Below are 15756 nucleotides of genomic sequence, written 5' to 3'. Positions count from 1 at the left end.
GATGCAGCGGTGTAAAGCACGCTGCCACCGGACTCTAGAGCAGTGGAGACGTGTTCTCTGGAGTGACGAATCACGCTTCTCCGCCTGGCGATCCGATGGACGAGTCTGGGTTTGGCGGTTGCCAGGAGAACGGTACCTGTCTGACTGTATTGTGCCGAGTGTAAAGTGTGGTGGAGGGGGGATTATGGTGTGGGGGTGTTTTTCAGGAGTCGGGCTCGGCCTCTTAGTTCCAGTGAAAGGAACTCTTAATGCTTCAGCATACCAAGAGATTTTGGACAATTTCATGCTCCCAACAAGCTCCATAAAGACGTGGATGAGCCAGTTTGGTGTGGAAGAACTTGACCTCAACCCGATAGATAGAACACCTTTGGGATGAATTAGAGCGGAGACTGTGAGCCAGGCCCTCTCGTTCAACATCAGTGTCTGACCTCACAAATGCGCTTCTGGAGGAATGGTGAAAAATTCCCATAAACACACTCCTAAACCTTGTAGAAAGCCTTCCCAGAAGAGTTGAAGCTGTTATAGCTGCAAACGGTGGAAACATCATATTAAACCCTATGGATTAAGAATGTGAGTCACTCAAGTTCATATGAGTGTGAAGGCAGATGAGCGAATACTTTTGGCAGTATAGTGTATCTGTTTTATTTCACTGACTCTGTGGTCAGTCTTTACATATTTGTTCTACATCTGGCTCTTAACTAGAAAAGTGTGGACACTCCTGCTCAAGAAGTACTCATTAAAGTACTGTGAATCAAACATATCAAACCTGGTGTCACCTGTGTAAAGCTTTATCTCTGAAGGCCGGGTTGTTTTTCACACCTTATCAAGCCTTTGCCAGTCATTCAGGTTGGCAGAGATCACATGGCAGGGCTTTAACTTGTGTAAACACTTCAGCTTTCCCAAACCTTTCTGTTTGAACGAGGAAATGCCGGATCTCTCCTGACTCTGAGCTTTCTGATGCAACTGGAGGATAAAAGTCGAAACCTGAGCGCTGGAGTCATGACAAGTCTGAGGGCAGGAAGTGAGTCAGGATGGTGTGGGTATCGCGGCACGGCAGCTGCACCTTCACACCAGCGTGGGCTGAAAACACACGTTCACACACTCTCACGGTGTCACAGGAACACAAGCACACTAAAACTACAAAGACTCACACTTATCCATTCAATCTCTCTTTCATTTACACCCAGTGACACCAGTTTAGAGCCAGAAAGAATCCAGAATGTGTGGCACCAATTTTACCAGCTGTGCCAGTGTGTTGCCCACATTTGATTGACTATAACAACAGGCATGACTGTTTTTGACTTTCCCACCACCACTGTCAAAGGAATAGTGTATAGTATGCCTCATGTACAACATTTATAGAACCACGGACTAGCACACGTACCCTTTTAACACGTGTATATACGACTATATATAGCTGTAACTAAGTATTTCTTCCACTTGTTGTTTTACCACCCACCTGACAGCAGGTATCGCTGTTGCAGCAGCAATGTAGTCCTTACCCAATCTGGCCCTCTCTCCCTTAGACACAGCGAAGCCTGTGGTACAGGTGTGGCTCAGACTCGGGCTCCGGCAGTGGTTGGTTAGCACCACAGACCTTTGGGCCACCCGAATGCCCCCTCACGTAGTTAATAAACACATCCGCGAATAATTCACAGTCCAAAATATTTTGGCAGGCATAGTGCCATGTTTGTTGTTAAAATGGCACTGCAGATGTAATTGCTAAATCTTGGTGCTGTGAAGCGTGGTGGAGGTGGCATCACTTTCTGGTTTGCTTTATCATTTGACATTGCACAGGTTATTTGGCTAGTAGTTCAGTATTAGTCACTTATGAGACACTGATGCAGTCCAGAACTTTCATGGAACTTTAAAGCTACACCACACCCTCATCATGCTGAGGTTCATCCTTAATCACTGAGTTGACTTGTACGCCTGTGTTTCCCTCTAGTGTTTGTGTGATGAAGTACAAAACTTATTGTTCCTTTACAAATCAAGTTCTAGACCCTGACCTAGAAGAATACATTTGTAGGTTCTGCTTTAACTTGTTTTCTCAACAGGTAAGTTGTTGATATTCGACCCAAAATATCTGCAGGTTCCTTGTTCTTCACACAAACAATCACATCTGAAGTGTTTTGGGATGGTGCATTTAGAGAATTATTGGTGTTTTGGGGTCTGATGTCCCTCCTTTTTGGGGTGATTTTTTGTTTGTTTATTAGGATTTTAACGTCATGTTTTACACTGTGGTCACATTCATGACAGGAACGATAGTTACTCATTACACAAGATTCATCAGTTCACAAGGTTATATCTGGGTGGCTCGGTGGCTCGGTGGGTAGCACTGTCGCCTCACAGCAAGAAGGTCCTGGGTTCGATCCCCAAGCGGGGCGGTCCAGGTCATTTCTGTGTGGAGTTTGCATGTTCTCCCCGTGTCCGCGTGGGTTTCCTCCCGGTGCTCCGGTTTCCTCCCACAGTCCAGAGACGCGCAAGTGAGGTGAATTCGAGACACTAAATTGTCCATGACAATTGTGAGCTGATGAATCTTGTGTGATGAGTAACTACCGTTCCAGATATAACCTTGTGAACTGATGAATCTGATGAACTGATGAATCTTGTGTATATTTAGATTTTAAACGATTTTATTTTATTTTACTGCACACATCATATTTCCCAAGGCTTTCAGGCCTCCTACACCACAGCACAGTTTGGGAACCACGTAGCTAGTATATTCACGCTAAAAGTGAAATAGTGTATTATATTTTATAAAGGAATAACAACATGTTTAAATGTATATTGTTTACATTTGTTTATGTTTTTCTCAGAGCATTAGCTTAGCTTCGGAAAGTCGAGCTTCTCTCTTCTGATTGGGTTGTGTGGTCACGTCACACATAATGTCCCATATAAGCGCCTGAGAATGATTTAAACAGTAAAAACCGAAATTGAAAACTGCATTTAAAGCAGGAATGTCCAGACTAAGGGCCACAGAATATTTTTGAACGGTATGTGAAGTATTTTAGAATTAAAATGTAAGTTGACCCGCTATTAATCAGGTTTAAAAAATGAAATTCCTAGTCTGAACACTGGGTGTCGCTGTAAACCAGTGTAAAACGCTCCCAACCTGCTTCCCTCAAAACTCAAAACATTAGAGACGATCCATCTACATCAATGTTCCTGAGTCCAGAGGAAAGTGTGAATGTTTAATTTGTCAGGAAACAGTGGCTGTAATGATGAGAGTATGCTCTTCCCAAAAGGATTATAAACTGGTGAGTGAAATCTGCAAAATCCTAGTTTATACAACACTGTGAAAAATAAATGACTAAAATAAACAGAAAGTATACCTGTTAGTAATCAAGTATGCATATTATTCTTTATTTGTTTTATTACAGAGAGTCTGTGGCCTGTGTTTGCACATTTTTACTCTCCCTGATTTTAAGAGTGACCAAGCCACTGTATATGGATCCCCTCACAGAGAGCTTAAATGTTTAATGGAAAAAGTGCTGGTTTATTCAGTCATGGATTTACTACAGAATCACTGCCGGGCTGAGAACCAGACAGACATCTCAGACAGACATCTCAGACAGACAACACTCCTCACCACCCTTTGCATCATTTCCCTGGTGAGTCAATTTAATGTATTTTATTTGGGTGTTGAATTTAAAAACAGTGGTAAACATAAGCACTTCATTGTTCATGCAGGGTCAGACTGCAGTACTTAGGTTTGGCTACTACCCTAAATAGTGATGTGATGGTTGGTGTGATCTTCTGTTGATGATTTTTGTACGATTACAAATAATAAATTCAATAATAAACTCTGCAGGGTTGGTTAATAAAATTGGTGCTCCGCTGTGCCAATGAGGAATGGTACCTCACAGTGCATCAATACAAATACTTAAAATCTTTAAAACTCAGCGCCCTTTGTGGAGAAATTTGTACCTTAAACTCGACGTGTTCAGCATAAGAAATCTTCATCAGTGTGAAACAATCATCAGATCCAGGGTTACAGCTCCACATGTATCTGTGTTTATCTGGATTCTCCTCCCTGTTTCACTTTTAAACTTGTGTTACAGCTCCAGCTTCTGAGAAATGGTGAGAATCAGAATCAGCTTCTCCCAGAGTCTAAAACGCTTCTGGTTGAAAATAAAGCTTAACGTGGTTTAATGTAGTAAAAGAAGGAGACAGGAGCACTAAACTTCTCTTCATTATTACTGCTCATAAGTTCCTCCACTAATCACATTCCTCACTCGCTGTTTTACTACAGTAAGTCACGCTAAGTTTTGTGCACCGCCGTCACACTTCATAGGAAATAACGGCACAGCGGCGCAGAAGCGGTTTTGTCACTTCTCATGTGAATGCGCCGGTGCTGAAGGGAATACGGTATTCTAACATTAAGCATCTCCACCATTAAGAAGCGTCAGGAAACAATAAAGAAGTAAAACTAAAGTGTAGTTTTTATTGTATTTTTATTGATATGTAACTGTTAGTAATTGTATTTCAGTGTGTTTATATTATATTTGTGTTATTTTCAGTGTTTAAGTGTCAAAAACAACCTCATTATTTTACATGAGACTAAAATATCTGCAGCTCCACGGGACCATGGACGCATTAACAGGTTCTCCAAACATCCTTATGGGGAAAAATACCTCGAAACTCAACGTCTTTAAAACTCAACACCACTCCCAGAACCCACTGACATCCAGTTTCAAGGTAGCGCTGTACATGTATGTATGTACGTACTGTGTAGGCACTATATATACATATAAACACATTTACATACTTAACTTACAAATATGTGTGCAAAACATCAAAAGAATTCCCTGACGTACGCTGCAAAGCTCCCATAATATAGGCCAGACCTCCCAAAATCGGTTAACTTGATGAGCTGAATTTCATGCAGGGGCTTTTTGAGTGGTGTGCACTTCTGTGTTTTTTATTTCAGAATGTTAATTAGATTGGTATAAGTAAGGCAGCAAATGAGCTCCATCTTTCTTCACATTACAAACAAACGTCAGTGGGTCTATTTACACCCCGCAGAATTCTGAGTCGATTGCATTTACTCAGCTCAGGTCATTAAAGCTGAAGTAACACATTACTGATCCCAGAAACATCTACGCTATACACATAGGTCTTAAACAACTGGAGCAGCTTGTTCGTTTACATTTCGCTGACTGTTTAAATGTGTGTGGTTGGTGTGGAGATCGATTTTGTCTTACTTACGACTTAATCATGAACAGAAATAAATCACAGTAACTACGTTTTAAGGGACCTTTAAAGAATGGTGAATATAAAACTGGGGATTAATAATAAATAGAAGACAAAAAGTTGGTAGGGTGGCACAGCAAGAAGCTTGGGTTCGAGTCCTCGATTGGTGGGCAGACAGGGTTCTTTTTGTGTGGAGTTTGCATGTTCTCCACGTGTCTATGTGGGTTTTCTCTGAATGCTGTGGTTTCCTCCCACAAGTGCAAAAATATGTAGTCAGGACATCTGGAGCTACTAGAAATGATCATACGTGTGTGTGTTTGTGTGTGTGTGTGTGTCCTTTGATGGACTAGCGACCTGTCCAGGGTGTTTCCTACATTTCGCCTAATGAATCAGACCCACCACGACCCTGACCAGGATAAAGTGGTGGTAAAACGGACCATGAATGAATGAATGTGGTTGTTTTTGAAGAAAATAACCCGAGTTACAGCTGTATAAAGATTTTATGTAGGATGTGAGTGTGCTGGTGAAAATGACTACAGCTCTTATAAATTTAAATATTTATTGTTTTTAATCAGAATCCTGGAAAATTTAAATATACTGTAACTACTAATAGTATTTTTTATCTGCGAGGGATCTTTACTTTTATATTTCCGCAGCTTTCACATCATCATCACATAAATCTTCTTCCCCTTAAAGCTTCTTTCAGCCTCCAAAAAGGTGGAGATCAGATGGAGCTAAATCAGGACTATAAGCGTCTCTCAGACACGAGCGATTTCTCCTCCACCCTCACCGAGCATAACCACAATATACAAGTGAGGAAACTTTCTGAAGATCCCTTGTACACACACACACACACACACACTCACACACACAGTCCTTTAATGGTTCTCAGAGATGAGCTGGATGATTCTGTAAGCAGCTGATGAACTGATGAACCGGTCGGCCCTCGTAGCAGATCTCGTACACCGCAGTGAATAAAGGAAATCTGTACGAGAGAGAGAGAGAAACGTCCAATCAGAGCTTAAAAATACAAAAAATAATGAAGAAATGCCCGTTTGTTTTTTTAATGCATTTTCTCCAGTTTTTCCTTCTGATCTGATGGTATCCGAACCCAGGGAGTTCAGAGACGCAACATTTTCAACATTTACATTTTCAGCAGACGCTTTTATCCAAAGCGACTTACACGATGAGCAATTGAGGGTTAAGGGCCTTGCTCAGGGACCCAACAGTGGCAACGTGGTGGTGGCGGGGCTTGAACCGACAACCTTCTGTTTACTAGTCCAGTACCTTAACCACTGAGCTATCACTGCCCTACAAGAAGGCAACGCATGTGCAGTACCGACCGCTTCTTTTCACCTGCACCTGGCGGGTTCATCTGGAGATCCGTATCACGCACTGAGAGTCACGCACTGATCTCCATTACCCCCCATCTCTGCGCAGCACCATCAGCCAGCAGAGGGCGTAATTACAGCACTTCACGAAGTGTGTGTGGTGGGTCTTACTTGTCCAGCAGGTTTTTGTTTTTGAGGATGAGATGGACCTCGGAGGAGGTGGCCGGACCCTGCAGCTTCTGACCGTTTAACAGTTCCTTCTCCAGCTCCGCTAATGTCTACAACACACAAACAGACTTTTATTATGTCACGTTGACTCTAGTTTTGTATGAGAATCAGTTTTGCTGATAGGAGGTTCTGTACTTAACATTTACAGGCATAAATATAATCAATAATCTGATCTACGAATCAATCTACAGCGACCGGTAGCAGAACTGAGATTAGAACTTGGAGACACTCTGTGGGGATTTACAGCCACTGGACTCAATGTTCTATCAGGATGGAATCGCTTGTTGTGGCTCGTTGATCGTCTTACTAGTCATAGCCGAGGAGGGTCGTGACTAACACAAACCCCTTCCCACACGTGTGCAGTACCGACCGCTTCTTTTCACCTGCACCGGGGTTCATACAGAGATCCGTATCGTGCACTGAGAGTCACGCACTGATCTCCATTATCCCCCGTCTCTGTGCAGCACCGTCGATCAGCCAGCAGAGGGCGTCACTGCAGCAGTTATGAAGAATCCCCTCAATTTTTACCACAAATATAAAAAAAAATACCTTCCCAGTTTTGGCGAACGCTTCGGCGACTTTACGGTTCCGTCCTGCGTAGCACGTGGTGATGAGATCGGCGACACCGCAGCTCTGCAGGAAGGTGGACGAGGAGACCGGCCCGGCGGAGCAGAAGACCCGAGCGAAGGAGATCATCTCCATCAGGCCGAGTCTGATCACCGCCGCCTTGGTGTTGTCACCGAAGTTCAGACCATCGCAGAAGCCTGCACCGACCGCCACGATGTTCTACAGGACACACGGGGGGACGGGAGAGATCATGATCAGTGTAGAATTCGACGCTCTAACAGACTCCAGAAAAGACGCAGAATAAGAGTGAAAAGTTGATGGAATGTTGAAGTTCCAGTGTTTGGATCCACCAAAGGATCAGGATCAGTCTGTACAAGCAATGATGGGGCGTGGCTCACCACTGTGTTCCAAACTTCATCAGAGAATCACCAGTTAATGCAAGACTGCAAAAAAAATAGTCTTTCGCCATCTACTGTCCATAATATTGTGGAAAGATTCAGGGAATCTGGAGGGATCCCAGCATGAACATGTTAAACTCCACACAAACATTACCAGAGTGTGGGGACGGGAGCTGGGCTTCACTCAAGCTTTACCTTTAGCGCCCCGCAGATCTCCACCACGTCCGCCTCCTCGACCACGGTGACCCGGAAGCGATCCGTCTGCATAAGTTCCTTCAGTAGTGTTCCGTGGACTTTATCTTTACAGCCTGACACACACACACACATTAAAGAAATGATTCAGTATGGGGAAACGGGACGCCTCCTCTAATTACTGAGTTTGTGTTTCAGTCACAACAGACATGCTTTAATTTAGCAACAGTTTAGGGAAGGTCCTGTCCTGTTCCAGCATGAGTGAGCTCTATAAAGACGTGAAGAAACTCCAGCGTCCTGCACAGAGTCCTGAGCTCAGCCCCACTCACCAGCTCTGGGATCTCTGGTCGTCTTTTGACTAAACAAGCACAAATTCCCACACACACACTTCAAAGTCTTGTGAGAAGCTTCCCAAAAGAGCCGAAGGTCACACAGAGGTCGCTCTGTTTATATAGTGTTTGCTTTTTAAAGACCTCAGCATAAAGACCTTGAGGGACTTTGATCAGGACCAGGTCAAGGGGGTCACAGATGGGCATGGAAAACACCCACCGACTGTAACGCCCCGGTACCAGAGCTGTTTTAAAACCATATCCGACTGGTAGTCTTCATTTTTTTGGCTTGTTGGGTGTTTACTGGAGTTACTGGAGTGGGTGGAGTTACAGGAGTGGGTGGGGTTATTGGAGTTACTGGAATTACTGGAGCGGGTGGGGTTACACAGGGCAGTGATAGCTCAGTGGTTAAGGTACTGGACTAGTAAGCAGAAGGTTGCCGGTTCAAGCCCCGCCACCACCAGGTTGCCACTGTTGGGTCCTTGAGCAAGGCCCTTAACCCTCAATTGCTCATCGTGTTCCGCTCATCGTGCAAGTCGCTTTGGATAAAAGCGTCTTCTAAATGCTGAAAATGTCAATGGGTTACTGGAGTTATTGGAGTTACTGGAGTGGGTGGAGTTACTGGAGATACTGGAGTTATTGGAGTTACTGGAGTGGATGGAGTTACTGAAGATATTGGAGTTATTGGAGTTACTGGAGTGGATGGAGTTACTGGAGATATTGGAGTTACTGAAGATATTGGAGTTACTGGAGATATTGGAGTTACTGGAGATACTGGAGTTACTGGAGTGGGTGGGGTTACTGGAGATACTGGAGTGGGTGGGGTTACTGGAGTGGGTGGGGATACTGCAGTTACTGGAGTGGGTGGAGTTACTGGAGATACTGGAGTGGGTGGGGTTACTGCAGTTACTGGAGATATTGGAGTTACTGGAGTGGGTGGGGTTACTGCAGTTACTGGAGTGGGTGGAGTTACTGGATGACAGGAAGCTCAGTTCTACCCAGTGATCTTACCAATGGTGGTTTCGCAGAATTTTTCCTCTGCCACCTCGTTGGCGATGTTGGCGCCCATCAGCACGCTCACACTGATGCCCAGCTTCTCCCGAATCACCTGTGAGATCAACTTCAGTCCCTCAGGACCCTCGTCCACCCCCTACACACACACACACACACACACACACAATTAAAGAAAGAGTAATGACCAAGAACATCTTCAAAAAAGTCAGGACGGGGTGTGTTCCCCCCCTGTGTTCCTATGTGTGATAATTATATATATATATATCTGATCCGACATTACTGTGTTTGGGATTTTGGCCGCTGTGCCGTGATTTATCGAGCGCTTTTGTTCTGTAATGAAAACAAAACGTATCAGTTGAAGCTTTTAACTGGAACCTTCTTGTTACAGAAATTACATTCATTTACACGATGAGGAGGAAAGTAAAGACACGAAGTAAAACGGCTAAATACACTCGCTAATCTGTTGTTGTTTTTATCTGAACTTACAGATTATTTCTTTATTTCTGCGCTACATTTATAATATATGTTTTGTGTTTATTATATTGACTCGTGACTCGACTCGGTTTTCTGAAGTGTTCCCGAAGTCGCCGACCTGGACGGCAGGCAGGACGCTCAAGACATTTCTTTTCTCCCAGATTTCTGTTTTATTGCATTTTACGAAATGTCCAAACTTTTCCTGGAAATGAGGGTGATCACAACAGCAACATGATTAATGGTAGCCAAAAGTATTCGGACACCTGAGCGAGAGCGTGTTAGACGTCCCGTTACAAAAACAAACGCTAATAAAACAGACTGACCCTCTGTGTGATCTTTTCTGCTAGAACAGAGAAGCTTCTCACAAGATTTTGAAGTGTGTCTGTGTGTGGGAATTTGTGCTCATCCAATGTTGGTCTAGAAAGCCTCAGTTTATGTTCCGGTTCTGTTGAGTGAGGCTGAGGTCAGGGCTCTGTGCAGGACGCATGTCTTTATAGAGCTCGCTCATGCTGGAACAGAAAGGACCTTCCCTAAACTGCTGCTGCAAAGTTGGAAGCATAGAATTCCCCTTATTTACACCTGTTAGTAACTGCTGTAACCGAAACACATGAATTTAGTAATTATAGGCGTGTCCTAATACTTTTGAACATATCGTGTGTGTATGTGAGACCTTGATGAGCGACAGCCCCACAGCGTCGGGTTTGATCCTCCCCCTCATGGCGTCACACACCCTGCTGATGAACTGATGCGGGATCACGAACAGCAGAACGTCCGCACCGCTAACGGCCTCCGCCAGATCCGCCACCGCTACCTTCAGATGAGTGACGGCGAGAGAGAGAGTTAGCATTAGCGATCGTGAGCTCTACAACATTATAACATCTATAACACAGAGCACAGGCGGATGGTAACGGAGTGGTTTCGTTATGTCGACCTTCCCTTTCTCAGACACAGCCGATCGTATCTGTGGCACCACCAAGACCCGACCCAGACACTCCAGTCAGTTTAATTTCTGGACTGGACTGCATGATTGTGGAGGTGATGGATTGATTTTTTTCGTGCTGCTGTCATTTATTCTTGATTTAGTTTTATAAATGAAGCACCAGCAGTTGGTGGAAAAGATAAATATTAACTTATTACTATTATTATATTTATTATTATTATTATGATTACTATATTTTTTATTTTATTATATATTTATTATTATTATATTTATTATTATTATTACTATTATTATTATATTTATTATGATTATTATTATTTATATATGTATTAATATTATTATATTTATTATTATTATTATTATATTTATTATTATTTATATATTTATTAATATTATTATATTTATTATTATTATTATTATATTTATTATTATTATTATATTTGTTATTATTATTATTATATTTATTATTATTTTTATAATTATTATTATGATTATTATATTTATTGTTATTATTATAATTATTATTGTTATTATTACTATATTATTATTATTATCACTATATTTATTATTATTATTATATTTATTATTATATTTATTATTATTATATTTATTGTTATTATTTATATTTATCAGTATTATTAAAAATTAAATGATTATTGTTATTCTTATTAACAATTACATTATGTAAAGAGTTATTAAAATTTATTAAAATTATTATTATTATTATTAGTTATTACTACTATTAAAATTTATTATTATTGAGTTGTGATCATTATTATTATTTTATTATTATTGTTATTATTACATTTATTATTATTACAATTTAAATTAATGTTATTATTATTAATAATAAATTTTTATTGTTAAAATCGAACTTATTGATATTAATAATAATAGACTAGATTATATAGTTATTATTATTAAAATTATTATTATTATTGAGTTGTGATTATTATTATTATTATTATTGAATTTTTTATTGCATTTTCCTAGACCACTTTATCCTGGTCAGGGTCGTGGTGGGTCTGATCCCTGTAATGCTCCCACAGCTCTACAGACTCAGATCGTTGGTTGATCAGTGGACCCTCACCACGTTCTGGGGTAGTTTGTGTCCCGGCAGGTACTTGACGTTCTCGTGCTCTGTGTTGATGATGTCTGTGAGTTTGCGCCCACTGATCGTCTCTTCATAAACCCAGAGTGTGACTGTAGGGTCGAATCTGGGGTTTCGTCCTGCGTTCAGTCCCACGATCTTAGCAATCGCAGAACCCCTGAAAAACAGAGAGGAAGGTAAACCAAGGTTTTATTCTACCTGTTCTATGGCATACCTCTGAGGAAGCACGCTGCAGCCTTTTTATTTTCTTTAGTCGTATCCGATTCCCCTGTACTGCTGCAGACCTCCACTCCCGACTGAGGAGGGTCATGACTAACACACGCCCCCTCCTCCATGACTCTCTGTGCGCGATACGGATCTCTGTATGAACTCGCCTGGTGCAGGTTAAAAGAAGAGGTCGGTACTGCACACGTGCACCAGGCAGGTTCATACAGAGATCCGAATCGTGCACGGAGAGTCACACACTGTTCTCCATTATCTCTGTGCAGCACCATCGATCGGCCAGCAGAGGGCGTAACTGCAGCAGTTATGAGGAATCCGCTCTGGTGCTCCCACTCTTAGAGTCGATCGTTGTCCGTGTGAGTGTCTGGCTTGCTGGTAGTAGAGTTTAAGATGTCAGCTCTAGTGTAGTAGCATGTTTTACTGCCGCGTGAAGTTTTAGGCTAATTAATCAGTTAATCAGTTTAACCTGTTAAGACACTTTATGTGACATTTTCCGTTTGTTTTGGAGGTTATAGACGTGTGACTCTGGCTGGACAGACAGGTCAAGAACACGGATCTTCAAGACAGACGGACTTGACGGACTTGACCATGTGTCTTTGCTCATTGCTTGGGTGCGGGACAACTTCCAAAATATTTCTGCCAACACAGAAGCAAGCTGTTGAGGGCTGTGATGATAAAAGGGGCTCTGTGCTAAGCTAGAACTGTTTGTTTAAATTTATATATGTTTTATTGTTATATTACTGCTTAACTTTTAATTGCATGATTGCATGTCATGGCTAGTCAATCTGTGTATAAGTAACTGAACTAATCCACTGTTTAAACCTGATTAAACATGAACGATAATTCACATTATTACTAGAAATGCACCAACACGTTTCACATACACCGATGAGGCATAATATTATGACCACCTTCCTAATTTTGTGTTGATCCCACTTTTGCTGCCCCATACGCAACAGACTGTGCTGCTCTGTGTATTCTGACACCTTTCTATCAGAACCAGCATGAACTTCTTCAGCAGTTTGAGCTACAGGAGCTCGTCTGTTGGATCGGACCACACGTGCATCGATGAGCCTCGGCCGCCCATGACCCTGTCGCCAGTTTACCATTGTTCCTGATAGATACTGACCACTGCAGACCGGGACACGCCCCACAAGAGCTGCAGTTTTGGAGATGCTCTGACCCGGTCGTCTAGCCATCACAGTTTGACCGATTAAAAGACAGACTGCAATCACAGCAGGATACGTTACAGTCGGCCCATAATGCAGATGTGACACCCCTGGTTTAGATAATGGCGTCTGCAAAATGCAGTAAATGTAACACATCATTTTACTAAAAATTCAGCATTTAGCGGACACTGTTATTCAAAGTGACTTACAGTTCTACGACAGTATACAGTCTAAGCAATTGAGGGTTAAGGGCCTTGCTCAAGGGCCCAACAGTAGCAACCTGGCAGTGGTGGGGGTTGAATCAGCAACCTTCTGATTACTACTTAAGTATCTCAACCACAAGGCTACATCTGCCATATAAACAGTGATCCTGACTAACAACAGTCAAGAAATATTAGGACAAATGACTAGAGCTCATTTACTATAAATACTAATCTAGTCTCAACTGTTGGGCCCTTGAGCAAGGCCCTTAACCCTCAATTGCTTAGATTGTATACTGTTACAGTACTGTAAGTCAATCTAGATAAAAGCATCTGATAACCATTATTGAACTGGTTAGAAATTACAACAAAAACGAACTGTTATCAGACTTAGAGCTTTAAACTCGTTGATTGAGTTTCAATGCAGTAAACTGCCATGACATACATTATATAGCCAAAAGTTTGTGGACACATAATTATGATCTTGTTGGGTAGTTGTAGCCTAGTGTTTAAAGTACTGGACTAGTAATCAGAAATAAATACTGAAAATGTAAAGTTTGGTTCTTACAAATGTTTCATCGTAATCCTGACCAATAACAATCAAGAAATATTAGGACAATTTACTGTAGTTCATTCAGCTTCTATAAATACTAATCTAGTCTCAATTTATTTAAAATAAAATCTATATAATTTTATAATTGGAAAATGTATGATTAAACTGGTTTGAAACAGCAGTAAAGCCAAACATTCAACCTAATATTTAATTACAACAAAAACGAACTTTTATCAGACTTATTAGAGCTTTAAACTCGTTGATTAAGAGTTTTAATGTAGTAAACTGCCATGACATGCATTATATAGCCAAAAGTTTGTGGACACCTAATTATGATCTTGTTGGGCAGGTGTAGCTTCGTGGTTAAGGGACTGGACTGGTAATCGAAAGGTCTCTGGTTCAAGAATCAACTCTGCCAGGTTGCCGCTGTTTGGCCCTTGAGCAAGGCCCTTAACCTTCAATTGCTCAGAATGTATACTGCTACAGTACTGTAAGTCACTTTGGATAAAAACGTCCACTAAATGCTGGAAATATAAATGTAAAGTTTGGCTCTTACAAATGTTTCATTGTGATTCTGACTAATAACAGTCAAGAAATATTAGGACAAATAACTATAGTTTATTAATTTACTATAAATACTAATCTAGTCTCAATTTATTTAAAATAACATCTATAACATTTATGATTAAACTGGTTTGAAACAGCATTAATATTTAATCACAACAAAAATGAACTTTTATCAGACTTATAACAGCTTTAAAACCATGACTTGACTTTTAAGGCAGAAACTGTCATGACAAAAGTTTGTGGACACCTAAATATGATCTTGTTGGACAGCTGTAAGGGCAGGTGTGGCCCAGTGTTTAAGATACTGGACTGGTAATCGAAAGGTCGCTCAAGACTCAAGACTCAACTCTGCCAGGTTGCCACTGTTGGGCCCTTGAGCAAGGCCCTTAACCCTCAAGACTGTGTACTGTCACATTACTGTAAATCACTTTGGATAAAAGCATCTGCTAAATCATTATTAAACTGGTTTGAAATGACAACAAAAACGAGCTTTTATCAGATTTATTAGAGCTTTAAACCCGTTGATTACTGCCATGGCATACATTACATAGCCAAAAGTTTGTGGACACCAGATTATGATCTTGTTGGACATTCCAGTGGTTATTAATACTGAGGGTTTGTCATGTTTTAACAGCAGATCTGTTATTGTAACCCAGGAACACTCTGAATATAAACCACATATATAAATAATCAGAAATAAAGCTTGTTTATAACAGTTCTTACCAGTTTCCAGAGCCCACCACACACACTCTCCTCAGGGGTTCCATCACACACTGCTCACCCTTCTTACTGCAGCACTGTGAGGATCAGGCACTGGCCCCGCCCCTCGTCTCTGATTGGCTGTTCGGGCGGAGGCTCGGCCCCGCCCACTCTCTGTGTGCTATATATAGGGAGCGTGAGGCGAACTGTTCCTTATAAATAAACCGTCATTAATCCCGCAGCGCTCCTCTAACACTGACCTTATAGCACTGAGGAACATACAGAGGCTGGTCAGGGTCGCAGGGGCTCTGGCTGTAAAGAGAGACAACATGCACTGATTAAATAAAGATCAACCCACCTTCACTTAGTCACTTTTCACATCTGGGGACGATTAGTTGCAACCAATCCACCATCTACATGTTTCTTTTTACTTGAGGGAGAACATACAAAACTCTTTACAGACTAGTTTTATCTCACAAGTCCAAAGACGTGCAGTCAGGACAACTGGAGCAACTAGAAACACCCCAAGTGTGTGTCCTGTGCTGGACTGATGACCTGTCCGAGGT

At 41.6% G+C, this 15756-nt stretch overlaps 1 protein-coding gene across 1 annotated transcript; it reads right to left on the bottom strand.

Annotated features, from left to right (window-relative positions):
* Window positions 1–5738: 5738 nt before the first annotated feature.
* gpd1a (glycerol-3-phosphate dehydrogenase 1a) lies at window positions 5739–15264 on the bottom strand. Its single transcript, XM_062998223.1, has 8 exons — window positions 15215–15264; window positions 11760–11937; window positions 10400–10540; window positions 9253–9391; window positions 7916–8028; window positions 7305–7541; window positions 6699–6805; window positions 5739–6181 (listed from the first exon to the last, which is right to left on the bottom strand). Exons 1-8 carry the CDS (start codon window positions 15256–15258, stop codon window positions 6085–6087), a joined length of 1056 nt encoding a protein of 351 aa, XP_062854293.1. The 5' UTR covers window positions 15259–15264; the 3' UTR covers window positions 5739–6084.
* Window positions 15265–15756: the final 492 nt, after the last annotated feature.

The sequence above is a fragment of the Trichomycterus rosablanca genome, chromosome 7 (assembly GCF_030014385.1).
Source record: "Trichomycterus rosablanca isolate fTriRos1 chromosome 7, fTriRos1.hap1, whole genome shotgun sequence".
In the NCBI taxonomy this organism is placed as follows: Eukaryota; Metazoa; Chordata; class Actinopteri; order Siluriformes; family Trichomycteridae; genus Trichomycterus; species Trichomycterus rosablanca.
The sequence above is the reverse complement of the archived record's forward strand: the minus strand, read 5'-3'. Positions and strand labels throughout refer to the sequence as shown.

Bases quoted from the DNA above. Each gene is read 5' to 3' on its own strand.
- gpd1a (XM_062998223.1), bottom strand. From the start codon at position 15,258: ATGGAACCCCTGAGGAGAGTGTGTGTGGTGGGCTCTGGAAACTG. The intron at 10,541-11,759 runs GTGAGGGTCCAC...ACTCATCTGAAG, and splicing joins ACAAACTACCCCAGAACGTG to GTAGCGGTGGCGGATCTGGC. The intron at 8,029-9,252 runs GTAAGATCACTG...TGTGTGTGTCAG, and splicing joins ATTCTGCGAAACCACCATTG to GCTGTAAAGATAAAGTCCAC.